The sequence below is a fragment of the Cupressus sempervirens genome, chromosome 10 (assembly GCF_028749045.1).
Source record: "Cupressus sempervirens isolate cs-2001-9-10 chromosome 10, ASM2874904v1, whole genome shotgun sequence".
NCBI classification, from domain to species: Eukaryota; Viridiplantae; Streptophyta; class Pinopsida; order Cupressales; family Cupressaceae; genus Cupressus; species Cupressus sempervirens.
In genome coordinates this window covers 165,976,588-165,996,885 of record NC_143127.1, presented here as the reverse complement: position 1 = coordinate 165,996,885, position 20,298 = coordinate 165,976,588, and the positions used below count along the sequence as shown (strand labels likewise).

At 35.4% G+C, this 20,298-nt stretch overlaps 3 protein-coding genes across 3 annotated transcripts; 1 reads left to right on the top strand and 2 right to left on the bottom strand.

The window, feature by feature from the left end:
• Window positions 1-4,879: 4,879 nt before the first annotated feature.
• On the top strand, window positions 4,880-15,130 carry LOC149533124 (uncharacterized). Its single transcript, XM_089805809.1, has 17 exons — window positions 4,880-5,136; window positions 8,652-8,792; window positions 8,907-9,048; window positions 9,654-9,879; window positions 10,830-10,930; window positions 11,194-11,238; window positions 11,343-11,359; window positions 11,472-12,140; window positions 12,232-12,338; window positions 12,445-12,504; window positions 12,867-12,955; window positions 13,087-13,155; window positions 13,429-13,848; window positions 13,949-14,023; window positions 14,322-14,392; window positions 14,657-14,753; window positions 15,077-15,130. Exons 1-17 carry the CDS (start codon window positions 4,880-4,882, stop codon window positions 15,128-15,130), a joined length of 2,640 nt encoding a protein of 879 aa, XP_089661935.1.
• A 2,124-nt stretch (window positions 15,131-17,254) lies between these two features.
• Window positions 17,255-18,440, bottom strand: LOC149533123 (uncharacterized). The gene is made up of 2 exons (XM_089805253.1): window positions 18,061-18,440; window positions 17,255-17,945 (listed from the first exon to the last, which is right to left on the bottom strand). The coding sequence occupies exons 1-2, from the start codon at window positions 18,410-18,412 to the stop codon at window positions 17,620-17,622; spliced, it is 678 nt and encodes a 225-aa protein (XP_089661379.1). The 5' UTR covers window positions 18,413-18,440; the 3' UTR covers window positions 17,255-17,619.
• A 169-nt stretch (window positions 18,441-18,609) lies between these two features.
• Window positions 18,610-19,833, bottom strand: LOC149533122 (uncharacterized). The gene is made up of 4 exons (XM_089805808.1): window positions 19,419-19,833; window positions 19,151-19,303; window positions 18,666-19,009; window positions 18,610-18,621 (listed from the first exon to the last, which is right to left on the bottom strand). The coding sequence occupies exons 1-4, from the start codon at window positions 19,630-19,632 to the stop codon at window positions 18,610-18,612; spliced, it is 723 nt and encodes a 240-aa protein (XP_089661934.1). The 5' UTR covers window positions 19,633-19,833.
• Between the last annotated feature and the right edge of the window lie 465 nt (window positions 19,834-20,298).

The following is a 20,298-nucleotide window of genomic DNA, read 5'->3' as shown; positions in this document are numbered from 1 at the left end:
AATATTATTTAAAAATAGAAAATTAATAAATAAAATGTAACTATATAGATAAATGCTTCACATTTTAAAAAATTAAGTTTCTAATTTTTTTTTCATTAAGTTCACATAACTACATATTATACAAATTAAGCACATAAAGACAATGATCACCATAGATGAACTCCCATGGATTTAATCCACCTTTGTGCAATTTCCCCAAACCCACTCTCACATTCTTCTCTTCTCCTTCTACCTCACATTCTTGGCAATTATAGCTCATAGTAAAAGCATCTGCTGCGATTTAAGCACTTAATCATTAAATAAATATTGAAATTTTTTGAAATATAAATATAAGAATGTCATTTGAAATATAAATATAAGAATGTCATCCTCATATTGTTTTTCCAAATTTGCTGAAGACATAAAATTGGAAATAAAAATTATTTGAATTGATAATTTTCAAATTAAAGATCTTGTGCAATTACAATGTTTATTGTATGTTGCTTATTGCTTTTTATTTCTTCGTCCACTCGATATGCATGGTTTTCTATGGCTTCCAAATGCACCAATGGACATGATCAATAGGAACAACCAACACAAATTAGATTAGGGAAAGAAAATCATATTTCCATGATCAATGGTTACACTTCCATTATGTGCTAACTCTATTTGGAACACTTAATTGTAGCATTTGAAAGATTAAAAGAGCTCAATTAGAAAAATTAATGTTTTTCTTTCCTATTGGCTCATCGTTGCATGCACAAAAGCATGCAACTGCTAGTTGTATGTTGCTTATCGCTTTTTATTTATTCGTCCACTCAATAGGCTCCTAAAGAGCTCTTGTTAGAAAAGTGACTAGGTACTGTTTATTTGTATTTTGGAAAAAAGGGCACGATATTCGCTGTTCGCACTAGGGCACACTGCCCTTTAAGGCCAGGATTACAGAATGCCGCGAAAATCCAATAAATTTGTTGGTTAGGGCACACAGATTGTTGCAGGTCTTGCGTGGTTATTGAAGGCAGGTGTGCATTTGGCTAATGCAATGGCCCGAGTCGAAGTATTCAACATGACTGATACAATTTGCCCTTTCAACATAATGAGCATCTGCGACTTTACAAGCAAACAATGGTGCTTCTTCCTGGCATTTGTATATGCCGACTTTTTAGCTGCTTATTATGTTGAGAGAGCGAAAAATACTGTCAGAGACTCAATGATGGAACAGTTGCAATGAATTGTTCAAGAATTAGGAAGTCTTAAGGCAAAAACAAAAAGTGGACAGAGATCTTATTCCCTAGTTTGTTTACACAGAACGACATAACGATGTTGTGATGGGAACGAATGGCACCAAGACGCTGGCATCTGTGGAAAAGGACGATTACATGAATTCCGTTCTATTTTAAATTGATCTGAAATATACTGGAAATGCGCTTTGCTTCACAATAAAATTAGAAATCGCACATTGAAATCTTTACTGAAATTCAAAATAAGAATAAATATGCTTAAAAATATAAATTTGATCTTCTCATTCTTTTTTATCTGATATCAATATAGGCTTCGGAATGAAATGCAAAGAAAATTGGCAAAACACAATGTGCAGGAAACTAGATAATTAGAAAGTGTTGAATGAAGCTATCATTCCACTCATCTCAAATGTACTTACATAGATGAAATAACTTATCAGTTCATCTGTTCAATGCTTAGTCTTTATAAGAGATATAACGTATTATCCTTCCCCTCCAACCTTGTTCTGATATCAATGCACGCCTGTCACCTGTTTAATTTCTAGTCTGCATAAGAAATACAAAATTTGTTCTATTAAATCTAGGATTATGAACAATAAAGTTACAATATGTCCTTTATTTTGTGATTCCAATTATCTTGTTTTCGAGGTTTTAAAAGACAACTTGCTGATTTAAGAATGCCCAAATTATTTAGTCAGCTGTTGTTTTCTTTCGTTGAACTTTACTACCTCTTATAGCTTTCAGTGGCTGATGGAGCTCGTCGTTTAGAGTGAGGGTCATTTGTGTTCGTTATATATGTGTTGTTGCTTATCTTTTAGTCACTCTCTAATTTGGATGAGGTTGAAGTCTTGGTCTATGACTTTAATTGTAATCATTGTTTCATCTTCTCAGACAATCAGCAGTATTAGTCAATTGTTGATAATTGTTCTATTTTCATATCGTTTGAAATTCTTTCAACTTTAGCATATTAGAAAGAGAAGTTGCCAATCAGATTTTTTTCATTCTTTTGATTTGTCTGCTGTCTACGGCTGTTAGTGGTTGTTGGAGCATGTAGTTTTGATAAAGTGTGTTTTGTGCTTAATTGTGTTTATGCTGATAGCTGCAGTTACTTTGTAATGAGTTTGAATTTTGTTTTACAACTTAGCACCCATTCTTTTCATCTTTGAACATAATTGTTAAATCAGCTAATTGCATAATAGCTGGAGATTTGGGCTATGTGAACTGTGATGTGGACAGCTACAACATTCAAATTAAGGTATATGAGTAAATGAATGAGGTTATGGCCATATAATAGATTAATATAAACACCAAGAGACGTGTGTACGGGTATGAAAATTCAGTTCTACCCTCTAAACATATTTGTATTTCCTTTTTAATGATTGGTTTATTTTTATTTATTTTCTTATGCTAAGTTATTGATTTGGATGCGGATCCGGAAGCGGATGCGGAAAGCGGGTGCATGGATGTGCGAATTTTTTTTTGGGGATGCGGATGCATATATATATATATATATATATATATATATATATATATATATATATTTCAAATATATATGTGTGTGTGTGTGTAACTATGCATATGCAAAGAAAAGAAAGAAATATACAAAATTAAAACATTCGATAACTTGTAATTTCACCAATACATATTCACATATTCAATAAGATTATAGACTATATCAATGATATCAATTTGCAGCCAAGAATGGCTCCCAAGAAAAGAAATGGTAAGGACACAAATGCCAGAACATCAGTTGACAATATTGCATTTGAAAGTATAGCAAGAACTGGTGGCAAAATACTGACGATGACAAACATCACCTAAAGATGGCGTTGAGGAAAGCACAAGTAGACATGATTGTATTCATGTCGATCTTTGATCTACATTTTTTTAAATCAGTTCTTTGGTCAATAATCCATGGGTATGATGGTTGAGACCACACGTCCATGATTTAGTATATGAATCAACTACTGGTAATATCATTTCTGCCGAGAGAGTTTGACAAAGTATTTGGGGTGCCGGACAAAGGACAACAGATTTTGAAACCCTCAAAGAGAATGGAAGCAATGGAAAAGGAAAAATTAATAGACTTAATTTGCAGGAAGGACTTGAAAAAACAACAAGAAACGAAATCTGGAGAAGCAGTGAGGGCTTGAAAAAAATATTCATTGGCAGTATGGAATAGAGGTGCATTGTGGATCTAATCAAAAGCAAGCTCATAGGTGGAAGCAGGACTTCTGACACTGCAGCTTAGATGCTTCTGTTGGTGAAGGGCTAAGCTGTGGGGAACGCTACAATTGGACAGAAGCCTTGTCCAACAGGATAAGAGAATTTTTGCAGCTGTGGCATAAAACTTTCTATATGCCCCATCATACCATAGTTCGCTTTTTGGATGCCTTGAGCACATAGGTGGCACAAGAGTCTTGGGGGACACTCACACAGTTAACAGAGTAGAGCCTTACAAACCAAAAATGCACTATTGGCTACATTTGGACGCCTTGGCAGAGGATAGTATAGAACTCAGAAAGAAGAGGCCTTGAAAGGCCATAAGCTTGCCGACAAAAAGTAGTAGTGAAGAAGAAGAGGAAATAGTGGAAGAAGAAGACACAAGTGAGGAAGAAGAAAGTAATGCCGAGGCTTCGAATACATAGATAGTGAGCAGTGGAAATGAGGGGACACAAGAGATGTCCAAGGATGTTGAAAGTGTGCCAATATTTGACGGTCCTCTACCAGATTTGGACGAAAAAGTGAGTCTTGCTAATGCAGAAAGTACTGGACCAACAAGGCAGGTACCACATACCGCTCTACCCGTACATACTACGATGGGTATTATAGGAAGTGGAGATGGGCCATGTCCAGGCGAGTAGACTAATCAGACAATAACACACAAGGTAGTAACCTAGGTGAATTTCTTGGATTTGGTAGTTTTGGCAGATAGGTGGAGGAAGGAGTCCTCCCTCAATGGGGTGCGAAAAGGATAAACATCACCCCCTCTCAACTGTCATTCATACCTAATTTTCTCTCATTAGGACAGATGCCAAATACAAGAATATTGGATCTTTGCCACCATAAGACTACAAGGCATACAATCAAATTTGCCACACCTTAGGGCATCACAACAACACCAATTGCCTTGGTCGTAGCACCAACGGTACCAACTTCTACAATAGTAACCTCTAGCCTAGTAGTGGAGACACAGATAGAAATGGATGCTGAGACAGAGAGCTTGTTAGCCAAGTACTCGGTCAGTATGGAGGACCTCCAACCCCTAGAGATGGCAGGAGGAACAACCAAAGTAGGAGATACCGAGATTGAAACTCACGCTATGCCAGGAAAAATTCATGAGGCATACACAGAAGGGAATGCAACTTTCAGACCACAGATAGGAGAGAGTGGGGTTCCAAGCTTTGGTGAGCCTATGAGGAGATTCTTACTCAAACTAGAGGCCATCACAGGTACTACGCGTTGTATCATGGACAGAGTAGAAGAATTTGATAGATGGACAGCTAGAGTAGCTAAGGCACTCCTCACCTTCATGCAGGAGGGACGTCATTTAGAGCTCCAGTAGTTGGTTGCAGAGAGATGGCCACCACTGGAAGCTGTGAAAGACACCAAAGGTAGTTCAGGTCGGACAAAGAGGGATCCTAGGGATTCTCGCACAAATGGAAGAAATATTTTCGGCCACCTTTCATGGAGTTAGAAAAGAAAATCTAGGAGAATGCTCAGGAAGTCAGGGAATGGGCACTCTTGGGAGAACAAATAAACTACAGATCAAACTCATAGAGGAACAAGCTGTTAGAGGTGAGAAGGAGACAAAGCTAGGCACGATGGAGAAGGATTTGATGGCTGCCATGCGGCTGTTGAAGGGTGCACACACTAAGCAAAGGGCCACAGAGAATGATCTAGAACTCAACAAACAGTAGTTGGGGACAACTAGTGTTATTTTTGGGGTGGTGGGGGGGGCCGTAAATGTAGGCAGTAGTAAATGAAGAAATTAGTAATGAAGTTGTTATGTAATGAATAGTTGTGTCAATTGGTTTGCACAACCAACCTGAAGCACTATATAGTTGGGAGGAGGTAAGGATGGGGGATATGGTAGGAGCAATATACTTCTGGTAATGTAGACTTTGGAGTCAATCAATAAAGTTATATTTTGCTAATCTTATGTTGTTATCTTCATGGTATGCTGGTTTCTATGGCTGGTTACCTTCGTAGTAGTCTTTGCTAGTAACTAGTACATTGCCATCTAGTATGCTGCCATCCAGTACATTACCACCTAGTACACTACCATATATGACACTTACAAATCAGTATTCAAATAATGGGATCAAGATTCTAATATCGATTCAATATTCTGATATAAAACTAATATTCTGATATGGATCAGTGTTCTAATATGAAATCAATATTTTGATGCTAATTGAATGATTTTGTATGCTTAAGCTAATGTACAGTCTTCATGAAGAAAACAAAAGATGCTTCTTTCTTTAGAGATTTCCTCTCTTTCTATTTAAGAATGTAAACTTCTTATATCAAATGGAAAAGAATGCATGACCTGAACATAATCACCACCTCTTGGCTGTGCAAGAGGATTCCTTGCACTTGCAAACAATAAACACCCAACTGTGGAGATTCACGACCCTTGCAGACAATGAATTCACTTCTAGTTAACAATGTTTCTTGTTCAAATAAATAGGGGAATGGTAGCTGCGGTCAAACAACTTTGGTATCAAACTGCGATCTTGCTAAAAGATTGAAGTTGGGAATAGATACAAAGCTTATACGACTATGGGAAACTTATATCACTGAATAAAATACGATTGAGATGCTTGCCATCAATAGAGCTCCAATAAATTGCCTCATCAAAATCCTCTCTTCCGCCCAAAGGTAATAGACTCATCAAAATTCATAAATTGTCTCATGCTCCAATAAAGAAGAAGAAGAAAGGTGGTGGTGAAGGAGTTATAAAGAAATCAAAGAGCCATCGAACATGTGGCAAATATTTAAATATATAAAAGGTCACCAAAATGACAAAGTCCAAAGAATCAATTAGCAAGGTGGCCACTCAAGGCAAAAATAAAATAAGACTTTGGCCAAGGATGAAAGAAACAATAATATTGTCTTAATATATAACATCATGGTATCTAAGATACCTATATATGTATATACGTGTAGATGTGTAAACCGCAACAATATATTTTTTATGTATATGCCAAATATCAAGTATGTGTATATGTCCTTATATATATAATTTGTTTATGTATATATACATCTATGTATGTACATGTATAGATATTTAGATATCATGGTCTCGATATGTTAGGACATGCTTTAAACTCTAGGAGGCTCCAACCAAATAACACAATTATAAAGGTACCAACTTGTTTATAGTTCAATTTATGCGTAGTGATTTCTTTTATTATTAAGTGGTATACATATAGTTCAACTGATTAGCTTATGGTCATCCAATTTACTCTCTTGCTCGTCTAGCCACTTTTTCCTTAGCCATAGGGGTTTTACAACTCGTACCTATTTGCCAAGTGATGATGGTGTCCCCCATGCCCAATTCCTTTCTGGCAATGCTTCCCCCCCTTCGATGTGCTCCTACAAAGAAAGGAAATTCTCCACAATTATATCATATTCCTTAATATAATCACAATTACCATAACAAGTCATTATTTATAGACCATCATAACGGCTATGCACTATTTCACATCCCATGATGAATAACCAACTTCCCAATATTTCAAGATAACAATATAATAACATCATAACGATTAACTAACATGTTATCTTAATACGAAATTATAGACATTAACCATCTTACCATTTAACATGAACATAACTATTTTTACTTGTCAATTTACTTCACATGAAGTCTCAATAGCTATATGAACATTTTAAAATTGAGTCAAAAATTGGGATGTAACAATATAAGTATGTGTATATATATATCAGTGCTATGGGACTCAGACTCGCCTCTAACTCGGGAAGTCAAAATTGGGCTTGAACTTGGACTCGGCGACCGTACTTGGCAAGGACTGGAAAAATCGAAAAACTGGTGAAATTCAAAGATTTTTAAGGATTTAAAGATTTTTTCATGCATCATTTAGTCAATTAACATCAAATACACAATAATTGAGATAAATAGAAGCTACTTAACACTCATACACAATTTTGCATAGATCACATAAGTATAAAAGCGAATTTCTGAAGGAAAAAAACTGAATAATATAATATAAAGTTAAACATAGTGTCACTGTCAAATGTCTACAATAAATGAAATCCATGGAATCAAAAGTTCAAAACATATATCAAAATATCAACTAGAGTGTAGAAGACTAAGGTTCATAGTAGCCTATGCCCTCTGAAGAATACACCTAAGATAAGTCATGGAAGACTCAAATATTGAGAAATATGTTTGCTACAACTTATGTTTGCGTTGTAGACACCAACAGGGCTCTCAAGTATGTCTATGTATTCAGTTGTGTAATTTTCTATAACCTAGTTAATGACATTTGAAGATTTAAATATTAAATTTCCTATAATATGACAGATATTGTTCATATTTTCAGACTGGGAGCTGACTATATTGGTTTATAACTATTCTCCTAAAATCTGTAGGAGAACATTGACTTTTGTAATGCAAGGATATAGTTCCAGAGTAGTTTTGAAAAACATCATTACTTGCTTGACTAGGTACTATTGCACTAGTACCATGATAATCCCACTCCAAAGGTGTCAAGTCCTATACACAAGGGCAAATTGGGAAAGGACAATTTCCTAAGAATAAGCTTGTCAAAATCAAGTTCAAGCATTCAAACTGCATAAGGCATATTGTTAGACAGTTGGCATTCTTTCTACATAATTTTTTACACACCCAAAAGACTGAAATGAGAACATTATATCTTGTTGTCTCCATAATCTAAGATTGGTCAAGGAATTGTTTAAGATTCAATCCTTGATAAATTCGTAACATACCACAACATCATTTTCAGAATTAATATACATTGGAAAAAAAACACCTTCCAGAAATCTCTATATCTATTAGCTCACAAATTCGAAACTTTTTTTCTTTTTTCGGGACAGTCCTAGGCTCGGGACTCAACGAGTCCACATGGACTCTGCTAGGACTCAGCCGAGTCCGAGTCTAGGGGACATTTGCCTTAGAAAGGCCACCTCTGCCTTTGACTCGTAGAGTCTTGGAACATACACACACACACACACACACACACACACACACACACACACTTTGAAATAAGAGAAATATAAATAATTATGAAACTAAACCATTTTGTAGTATGAATCTATGATTCTAGAATGGATCTATGAATCTAGTATACTTGATAATTATTGAATTACAAAATGGAAGTATGATCCTTGGGGATCCTCAACTTGTGGCTTGGATCCTTGATTCTGCCTATGGATCCTCAGGCCATGGCTTAGATCCTTGAGGATTCTGCCTATGGATCTGTTAGGATCTGCCGTGGATCCTGAAGGATCCATTGGCAGAATCAAGGATCCAGCTCAGATCCTCAAGGATCCAAGCCCAAATTCGGATCCAAAATCTGGCAAGTAAGATTTTTTTCAGTCTGGGATGCTATGCAGAATGTTGATTATGGTTTGAATGTCAATTTGATTGGTCTGCATTTTGTTTATAGTAGTCAATGTGAAGCTTTTGTGGTGCAGAGAGCTGATAATTTTTTTGAGTGAAGCTATATACAAATTAGATATATATTATAGACCAATGAAGCTGAGAAAGAGATCTCAAATAGAACAATTGGCACCTGTTCCAAATAAAAAAGTTCACACCTCCATGATGAATATGCGGGTTTGTATCAGAAATGTTTCTCCAGAAGTATAATTTTTTATCCTTGCATTTTCTGTTTTATTGCATTTTCAATTTTTATTGCTTTTTCCTCATTCATCTTCTGCTAGTTTTACTTTATTTGTTGATTGGTAAGAAGGATGAGAAAATTCAGTAAACAACTGTTTTGATTGACTTGGTTTTCAAATTTCAAATTTTCTGCTTCGTTCTTTTCTTCATGCTGTAGATGTTTTTCTTTTCTAGAAGTTCGTATTTTGCAAGCACTTCTGCTTGTGAGTTGCAAAAAGAGAAAGACAGATAAATGTTTAGATAAAATCTCTAGGGTTTATAATTTGTTCCTCTTTTTTTTTGTGTGAAAGCAGAAGTTATTTGAAGTGCTTACTAGTTTGCTATATTTGAATCTCACATTATATCAACGAACTTTTCTAGATCAGCATTGTTCTTAAATCTTAATAGTATTTTGATCTGGTCCATGATGCTATGGATGGAAGGACTTTAGTAAACACAATATGCATAATCTGATCTGTTGCTCGATACATTATGAATGGTCACTCTAACAATATGCCTAGACTGTCTGCAATGACAGATAGGGAAAAAGGTATATTCAGCTCTGGAAGGCTGCACGCCAGTTAAAGCAAAAGGATCAAATGTTACCAGCTGGATGTGAAAGTTGGGGAAAGGCAAAAATGACAGGAAGATGTTGTGGAATGAAATCAGATGTTTCTGTCAAGACAGTAGGAAATAGAATGCTGGATGCAGATATAGATTATAAACTGGGTATGCAGCAAATGCTCAGCACTGAGAGCCACATGAGACAATGTGAAAGCCATGCCTGTAGGTATGACTTGTGATTGACTAATTTTGATCTCTTTTATTCAAGATGGTTATTTATTTGTTCCAAAATGTTTACATTCAATGTTAATGGGTCAATATAACATAACATTATAAATATTGATGTTCTCAGAGGTTTAACATAGTAGTGTGTTGTTGCGAAAGATAAGAAAAGAAGATTTTCTATGGTATCTAAAGATCTTGTGCTGAGAAGTTTGAGGCTATTAGTTGAACTGCCTCTGAAGTACAAAAGTTATTTTAATAATTATTTATTCAAGTTAGTACATTCAGAGTTTCCTAGGTAATCTAGTTTAATGTTTTTTAGCACTCTTATTAATTTTCTGAATATTATATTAGTAGATTATTATTGTTTATTTTGAATTCTTCAGGTACTGCAAAACTTTGGTCATGCATGTATGATAATATACATATTTACTATGGGTGCTTGCTGCATCTAGTCACATTAGAAGAGTTTATTGATTATTTCATATAGAATGTAAAAGTTTTCAAAAAAGCTTTGTATTTTAGAAATTAAGAAACAGCAAAGAAAAGTATCCTGGAAATTATTTATTTCACTGGTAAAAGAAGGGAGACAATTATCTTGTTGGATAAAAAGTATGTATGTGCAATTGCTAGCAAATGGTAGGGGAATGAAAACTACTATTGAATGGCATGGAAACTTTAGGGAAATTATATGCTATGGCATAATTTTTGCAAATTAAAGAGTTGAAGGTGAATATTAATGAAGTGGAAAGCGAATTTTAGATAAGTGAAGAAGTCATTAGTGCATCAATCCATGACTAGTGTTGTTGCTAAAATTCTAACATAGATTGGTCAACAATTTTCAAGTTTCACTATTGGCACTTTTTGTTCATGTCATTGATAGGAGGTCAAGTAAATGATGTTTTGAGTATGGACATGGAAATGAGTTCTAAGTTTTTGGAATGGTACAGTTCTTAAAGAGTTTGATCAGAAAAACAAAGCAATACTTACTGTATTATACCTACTTTGGTCGCACGGTGAAAACAAGTGGTTTTATAGTGCTTACAATCTGGTAATCAAATTTGGTTGTTATCTAACTTATTTGTTTTCTGCATAACTTGTATCAACAAATACATTCATCTTTGCTTTGTGGAGGAATTTCTACCACACCAATTCCAAAGATTGTGTAAATGATATGAATCTGATATTGATTTTGAGATGATATTTGTTAAATAAGAATTCATAGTGAGGTTGCATTTCAAATAATTGCTAGAAAGTCGGATACATTTTTTTTGCATAACGCTAAATTACATTGAAATGGGTATAAAAACACAGGTTTTTACAGTCATTGTTAATAACTTAACAGAAAGAATTATCCTTGTATCCTCATGAATTTAGAAGTATCAATATTGACTTTTACTTAATCATCTAAATTACTGAATCTGCCAATTTTGACGCTGGATCTGGATTCTGATTCTGTACAGTATCCGATTTTGGTAAGGTGTGGAAATATGAATATTTGCCTCACCATTTCTCTTGTCAATGCCAAAAATTCTTCCTAAATTTATTTAAAATTTTTTTATTATCATCTAATATCTTTATATTACGTTCAGGTCAAATATCCGCAGCAAAATTTATGCAGCGAGCCCCACAAAAGGAAAGGGTTCTCATGCATTTGTGAAATCATCTTTAAATGTTTCACAAACCTCTCCAATATTTGATAGCCAGGAACAAACTTCAATTCCAATTAGATGTCAGATCACTGGTGGCTTAAACAATAGCAGGTGTCCATTTTCAACAGGATCTTCGAAAAATCTTGCCATCCGGTGGTCTAAGCAAAAGCCACCAAAACATCAACATGCAAAAAGAAAAAAATTGGCGTGTCCAGTTTTAAATCAAGATGATCTATCAAATTTGATGGAAGGGTCTTCAAATCCTGAGTCTGTTGCTAAATCTGATTCAGCTGAATGCAGAGGCCAAGGTATTCTAAGATACTCTTCCAATAATTGTGCTTTTGAACAGAGCAGATTACAAACTAAAAGTAATTCTTGTTTAGCTTCTTTATCTGAGTGCGAGGAATCAGGAGCTAGTAACAAGTGCAAGAACAAGATGAGGAAACAAGGAGATGCTGATAGAAAAATTGCACTTAGGTCAGGAAGGCAAAGGAGTGGGAGAGATAGCACTCCTCTTAGAATGAATGCTTCTTTAAGTGGAAAACTTGAAAATCTTGTAACAAACAAGCCACTAAGAAGTACAAGGCTTGATACTAATAAAGTAGCAAGGTGAGTAGGCTATATTTATAGCATAATATATTTCCATGATTAAATACTCAAGATTCATTGAAAAGTATTGGCTGTTATATATGCATGTTAGTTTGTTCAGTAAGACAGGCCAACCTCCAAGCAAGAAAACTTCATTGGACCGAAAGCCAGTTACATGGTCAAGGTGTCAAATGAATAATGGGTTGTCAGATTTTACAGGCATGATGTTGTTGTACTTCAAAAATTGAGTGTTTCTATGTAACTTTTGAATCACAGTTCTATGTTATCATATAATGTTAATATATTTGGATGGTGATCTTTGTAGGGGATTTGGACAATACTGAAGAACTCATATCAGCCGTAAATGCTTCTAATAATGCAAGTGGTATGGTTTCAATTCATACTTGATTAAGGATCAGCAAATCAGCAATAATCCAGGATATTGATACATAGTCAGACCTGATGTTGGAAATGCTAATAGTATACTATGTTTCATCATTTTGGTGAATTTCAATTTTCCTTGAGAAAAATAAAAGTTGGACATGATGATTCTATTTCAATTCCTAATTTTTTGAAATAGAGTTTGTCTGATTGAAAATATCGAGGAAGTTTCCTTTCGTTTCCGTAAGATTTTAATTAAGGTGAATAGAGTTTTATACGTTTGCCAATGTTTTTGAAAATAGTCTCTGCTGCATAGAAGAATTATGTTCAAAACTTGGTAGATTGACCTGGAAGTACTTGTTGCAGATGTTGCATGCTCAGGGCATTTTTGGAAGCAAATGGAACCATTTTTTGCATCTCTCACTCAAGCCGACCTTGATTTTCTCAAGCACCAGGTAACAGTTTTACCATGCATGACTGCTGCCAGCAAATATATTCAAGGATTCCATTCTGGAAAATTATTAGATCATTTTCTTCAATTGGATTCTTGTTTGAGCTTATGTGTTTGATAAATGTGGGTTGGTAGATGCAGGTCAGAGAGGTAGAGAATGAAGACACAATTCTGATAAATTCCAGCAGTAATCAAACTGGAGAGGTGCAAGACTATTTTCATTCATTTAATATCTCAGTTTATATGTTACATGAGATTACAAGTTTAACTGACCTTTTAGAGTCTCTAAAATGGCTCATTTACTGTATTAAATTATATCTGCTAAACATGTAGGGCTTATGCTCAATGTTGTTCTAAAATGTAGAGGTTTTGATGGTTTGCATTTGCCTTGGCCCGTTAGTATTGATTTTATTATCAGGTTTTTTTCCATAATTTTTGTTATTGGTAACTTTTGATAAATAGTTTCTCTCTTGACAGGTGGATCTTATCCGTAGTAAGCTGCCAATAGACTCTTGTCCAGTTATTTTGTGTAATCAAAGAAGTTTGGGGAATGTGTGTGATGATAATGAGTCCTTGAAGCCTTCTAGCAAGTTGAATGCTAAAGAGGACATCAAGAGACCTGGTAATTTCAGATGTTTTGACAGGATGATTCCACTTTCTCAAAGACTTCTTTCAGCCTTAATTGTTGAAGAATATTCTGAGGAAACGAATAGAAAATCGCATGATGAACCACAAGATGACTGTCTTCATTGCACAACCGAGGATTCTCCTTGTAGTAATTGTACTCAGATTGAAAATGATAGTGAAAATGCATATGACATCCAATCAGAAGAGTTGGACTTGGACCAACGAATTTTATTGGAACTCAAAAGCATTGGATTATTTACAGAAGCAGTGGTAGTTTTCTTACTCTGATAATTTCTCTATCATTGTGTATTGAAGATTTTTAGTTTCTTTGTCAATTTTCTTGTAATATTCTTCAGTTTCCCATTTTCAGCCAGATATATCATACAGGGAAGATGAGGAAATAAAAATGGAGATTTGTAAGCTTAAGCATGAGCTCCAGCAACAAGTAATTTCTCAAAATATCCCTTGCAGTACATCAATATTTTTCTCATTTCTTGATTTACTAAAAGTTGAAATGTCTTGCCAATTCAGAAAGACTGATGGCAAAGTGCCTATATTTGATAGATCCACAAGAAATCATAGGATCTGCATTATCCTATACATTAAGTGATTTTTGGTTTTCTTTAATATGATCTTAGTCAAGAGAGGTACCATTGGATATTTTCCATTTGAGTATGGTATGTATTATTATACTTGGCGAATGTCAAAACAAGTGTCTTACCAATGCTTTGTTGTGACTGTAGGTATCCAAGAACAAACATCATCTTCACAAACTGGAGAAGGCTGTCTGCAAAAGACAGAAAGTTGAAGAAAGGTACCTTGATTAAAAATTTTGTTTGCTAGCACCAGATGTTTATTAAAAAACATGGTATTTGAAGAATCTTGATGTTCTTCACTTCATCAGTTCAATTTTTGCTTGGCTAAGCAGTACTCTGCAATAATGGATATTTAGGCTTTCATTTGGTGTGAAAATATGCTTTGCAATGCCTCTACTTTCTGTATTTTTAACACGGCATTGAATTAAATTTATGGTATCTCAATCATAAGGAATTTTTTGGTTGGTTTCATGTTTTTCTAGAGTGCCTAATATTTTCTGTTTTGTTGATGATGTGTTTAGAGAGCGTGAAATTCTTGCCATGAACAAGCTATTGGAATCAACATATAATAGGCACATGGTAAGCGTCAATTAATATTATGATTTATTATTAGATATAAGTCTGTTAAATGCAAATCAGTTCAAGAGATTTATGCCTTTCTTTCAGCATAACCTATGCATATATTTATGGTTTTAAATTGTATAGAGTTCCTTTTATAGCACTTTGATGTCTATTATTTTCTTTTTCTGGATTCATAAAGAAGACTATTGCCTTTTCTATGTATGCTTTACTCAATGATGACAGTCTGAGCTATAAAAAATTGGACCACCAGTGATACTTAAATATAATGCCTTCAATGATGATAGCATTTAGCATTATGTCTTATCTATCCAAATTTCCAGTTAAGGTCTGAATTCTGGTTTGGATTTGTGGGTTTGGTTCCGGGATCTAACTAAAGTCTTTTTAGAGGGATTGGATATATTTCGGAGTTTGTGTATACAAAATAAAATAAAAAACAAAATCAAACAAAGACACACACACACCCACTTCTTATTATAACATTAAAGCATGCATTTTTAAATAGTAAATCATAAAAATACAGTTTCTTCATAAATATATTTTTATCATAAATTTAGTAATAGTCATTCATAGAGATAACAAGTGCAGTCTATTATGATAATAGAAAAGCTTCTATTATTAGTTAATGGTTATCTATTTGTAATCTATTGTAAATATTACAATGTTTCTAATATTAGTTAGTTGTAGTTATCTGTTAGCTTTCTTTAGCTTTCTTTTAGCTATAATAGAATATTTCTATTCTTTACGATTGTTTCCTAAGGAAACATCGCTTTATTCTTTTGTATATATAGACCTCTTAGTCTTTGTTAATAACAAGCAAGTATTTTACCAATTACTTCTTAATATGGTATCAGAGTCAAATCTTTGAATTTTTTCGAAAAAATATTATAATTTCTTGTTTGAAATTATTAGAACAATATTTTTTGAAATTATTTTCTGTGACATCTGCTTCTTACAACCATTTTTCTGCAATTGCCGTCTGTTTTTTTTGCACATTTCCACCATTTTTTGTGGTTTTTTGCAGCAGGGCTATTTTGTTCAAAACCCTAATTTTTGGACTCAAAACAAGTTTCAAAATACAGATTCTTGATGGGTTTTTCGAGAGCTCAACTGGGTTGTCCGATTTTCCCGGGTGCCTCGATTTTTGAGTCAGTGGATCCAAAAACTGACAACATATTCTTTCTGTGTTTTTCAAGCTCTCTTTTGGGTACCCCTTCATTTTTTTGGGTCTTCCATTTTTTGCCTTGAAGAACGCACCTTCACATATTTTCACGCTTTTCCATTGAAAAATGTGCTATGGCATCATTGACTAATATTATGCTCGAGAGCAATTCAAAATTCAATGTGCAATGGATAATAGCAATTTTTGAATATGAGAATACCGATAAGATTGTTCTGGGTGTTACAGTGTCCAACCACCCCTAGTATTGATTAGGATACATGGGATCTGAACAATCAAGAGGAGGTGATGCTTCTCAAAATATCCGTAGTTGATGAGCAACTCTCTCAAATTGCATCTGAAAAGACAACTGCCGAGATATGGGCACATCTCAAAAATCTTCACAAGACTTCTGACAAAAGCAGAACTTTCTTCGTGAAGAACACTTGGTTTTCTTTTATCATGGATGAACAAATGCCGCTCTAGGCTCACCTGAATAGGATTCACGAAATCCATGATCAGTTGCTTGCCATTGGTCGCAAGATGGAGGAAGAGGATATTGTGGTTATCACTCTCCGTAGTTTATCAAAGTCCTACGAGCATTTTATCGAGACTCTCACCATCACATCTTTTAGTGTTGATATGAAGTTCACCGATCTCTACACACTTCTGCTTCAACAAGATCAGTGGAAACAAAAGTTTGATAGTGGTTCCAGTGCCACCTCCACCTCCATAGAGCAAGCCGTTAATGCTAAATCCTTTCAGAAGGATAAAGGCAAGTCTTAGCAAAAATCCTCTGCTCCAAATTTAGAAGGCTATCGGAAGAACATTCAATGCAACTATTGCCACAAGTTTGGTCACATGAAGGTTGAATGTCGGAAACGCTTAGCGGCCCAATCTAAGAAATCAAGTTCGTAGCCCAAAGCAAAGAGTGCAAAGCACACTGTGTAATATTCTGAAACCTATTCCTTTTTTTTTTCTTATATCAACAGGTAATGGAATAACTGAGATCAAAGAAACGTGAATCGGAATCGGCAAGGCCGAATCGAATCGTGAATTGGCAATGAATCGGCGATGAATCGGCAAATTTGAAAAAACCCTTTAAATTTAAATATTTTAACAACTTAAAAATTATTTCATGCACCCTTTATTGAATATAACTTAAGCACACTATAACATCATCAAATAGAAGTTAAAACTTAACATACATAAACATGGAACATAAAATCCATCACATACGTAACTATGTTATCTAAAATGTAAATTGTAGGCTAGCTGAAGTAAATAGAAATCAAATGATCATAATGATTTAAATCATAGAATGTATGTAAGATGATCCATAAGACATCAAATCATAAATTTATGTAAGAATCTAAGATGAAGATCCATGAAAGTTTGAAACATATGTCTATCAATGATTCAGTATCAATATCTGTAAACAAAATATAAAAACAAGGCTCCAGCTCAAGCCTCAAGCTCATAGTCATCATCATCCTCAAGCTCGGCTACAGCCTCAGCCTCAGCCTCTGAGTATCCAGTCTGCCTAGTAGCAAGGCGTCTAATGTAGGTCCTAGACGACTGTCGAGCCATATCTCCCGCATATAAGATGGGCTCACGAATGTCGCTAGGGCCTGTGTCTGTGCGTGCACGTGTGCGTCTACCAATGCCTGAAGAACGTGCTCTAGCTGCCTCAGCCTCTATATCCACCTAGTCAATCCACGCACGGTCTTCCTCAGTGAAGACTGGATCTACAACCTCTGTGAGCCACTCTGATTCTGGATCAATCTCCTCCAGAATGATCGGAGAGGAGTCAGTGCCCAAAATCTGTCTGATCCTAAGACGGAGGTTGTAATGAACGAAGACAAGATCATTCAACCTCTGCACTGTCAACCTGTTTCTCCTCTTCGAGTGGATGTGCTCGAACATGGACCAACTGCGCTCACATCCAGAAGCGCTGCTTGGCTGACTCAGAATACGAATGGCAATTTTTTGAAGTTTTGGGGTTGTGGCCCCAAACATTTGCCACCATCTATCTGAAATAAGGGAAAATAAAAATAATTAGTCTCATTTACAAATTACAAATTACAAGTTAACTCTAAAATTACATAATCAACTTTAAGTTTAGAATCTAGATTCATTAATTTTTACCTGGCTGTATTGTTTCCCGAGCATCTATGGCTACCCTGCTAGAGAAAAGTGGCCCTTCTTTATTATTGAACTTATCAAGCTCAATAATTGCAGCACTGCTATCCTCATCAGTACTCAACCTCTGGATCACTGTATATAATCCGGTGAGAACCTCCTCATCCACCTTGAAGTCAGGACGGAAACGAAATGCCGAATTCAAAAAGTAAGCTGTTGCATGGATGGGTCTGTGGAGCTGATTCTGCCATCTCCTATCAATGATGTCCCAAATAGGGGCATACTTCTCCTGCACTCCTGCATACTGAGCTCTAATGGCCTCCTTGGCCCTATCCATGCCCTCATATATGGAGCCCATAGAGGGCTTCTCCCCATTAGCAGTTCGTAGGAGAGATACAAGAGGCTCAGTGGCCTACATATAAAGTAAAACAAAAATTTGAGTCAAAACTTAAACATAGAATAATTCAATAATATAACTTAAGGTAAAACTAAATCATTAAACAATTAGCATAGTAAACTGTAAAATATTAAATGTTAAATTGCAATAAAATTACCTTAAGGATTTCTCTAGCAGGTTTCGAAAAACCATCATCATCAAATATGCAATCCACCACATCTATCCCTGTAGTGGTCGTAGCATAGGAAAATGAAATCCACTCCCGCCCAACAAACATGCTCCTCAAATCATCCCTTGATGTCAACAAGGACTGCAAGGTGATGAAATTCGAGGCAAACCTTGTGATCCTTGGATGAGCTAACTCTTTGTCTCCTGTGTACTTCCTCATTGTGCTAAGGACAAATGAATGATTATAAATAAACTTGCATATGTTTTTTGCCCTTTCCACACATGACTTGACCCACTCAAGTTTGCCAATTTCCTCCAACATGAGGTCAAGGCAGTGTGCTGCACAAGGGGACCAAAATATGGTGGGGTGTCTCTCCATCAAAAGTTTGCCTACAACAATTTTAAGATAATTAGAAATTCAAATTTCAAACATGTTAGAACTTAGGAAACTTAGAAATTCTAAGTTGGAATTAGAAAAAGTTCAAAATTCAAATAAATTTATTTTCAAAACTTAAAAAGTTAAAAGTTTACCTGCAGCAACATAACTTGCTGCATTATCCATCACCACTTGCACCACATGTTGTTCCCCCACCTCTGCTATAACTTCCTCAATAACCTCACATAAGTATGTGGCATTTTTTACATGAGCAGAAGCATCAATGGATTTGAGGAACATGGTATATCCTACAAGTAACAAAACAACGAATTATAATTACTATTAGCAATCAACAAATCAAAATTTGAAATAGTCAATCACGATTCAAAATTATGTATGTAGGAAAGTAGAATGATTAATCACCTCCATAGGATACAAGAAAATTGAGGAGTGTTCTTCCCCTCCTATCTGTCCAACCATCAGTCATGATGGTGCAACCCTTTTCGATCCACTCCTTTCGGTTGTCCTCAAGCTCATGCCTCATATCCTCAACCATTTCCTCCAGGAGGTATCCACTCAACTCAGCCTCAGTTGGGGCTTTAAACCCCGGACCACAAATGGTAACTGCATCTATCATGTTCTGCCAATAAGGAGTCTTGTCACAAATAGATAATGATATTGATTAGAAATTTAGATGTCAAAAACTAAAATCATAAAACAAGTAGATATAATTAAAGTTTTACTTTTACTTTTAACTTTAACTTTGAAGATAACAAAGAAAAAAGAATCAATTACCTGGCTGCAATAAATGGAATGTTGCAAAAGTACCAGAATTTGCAAATCTCTTTTCTGGTAACATCATGAATCTCCTTGTTCAAACCCATGCCCTCAAGCGTGGGTTGGGAGCCAGGAGTAGTGCGGGGCACAAAGTAACTATCCATTCTGCTTTTTCGCACTCTAGGCCGCGATAGGTTGGTGTTGGACTCTGTCTCAGTATGAGACCGACTACCACTAACACTAACATGAGCACTAGCACTAGGATGAAAAGGAGGCCTAGAAGAACCCTCTCCAACACAACCTACGGATGCGGAAGCTGATGCAGATGCACTTGCAGATGTAGATGCGGTTGCGGATGTGGGAGCACGGGAGCCAATACCTCTTAACCCTTCAAGTTGCATTTTCTTAGTCAACTTGTCTTGTTCAATTTTTTCTAATGCCACTAAACAAGAGCATTTTGCCTCAGCTGTTTGTTGAGTGCAAACTGTGACATCATGGCCAGGTATGCTAGCAATGTGGTATTTCA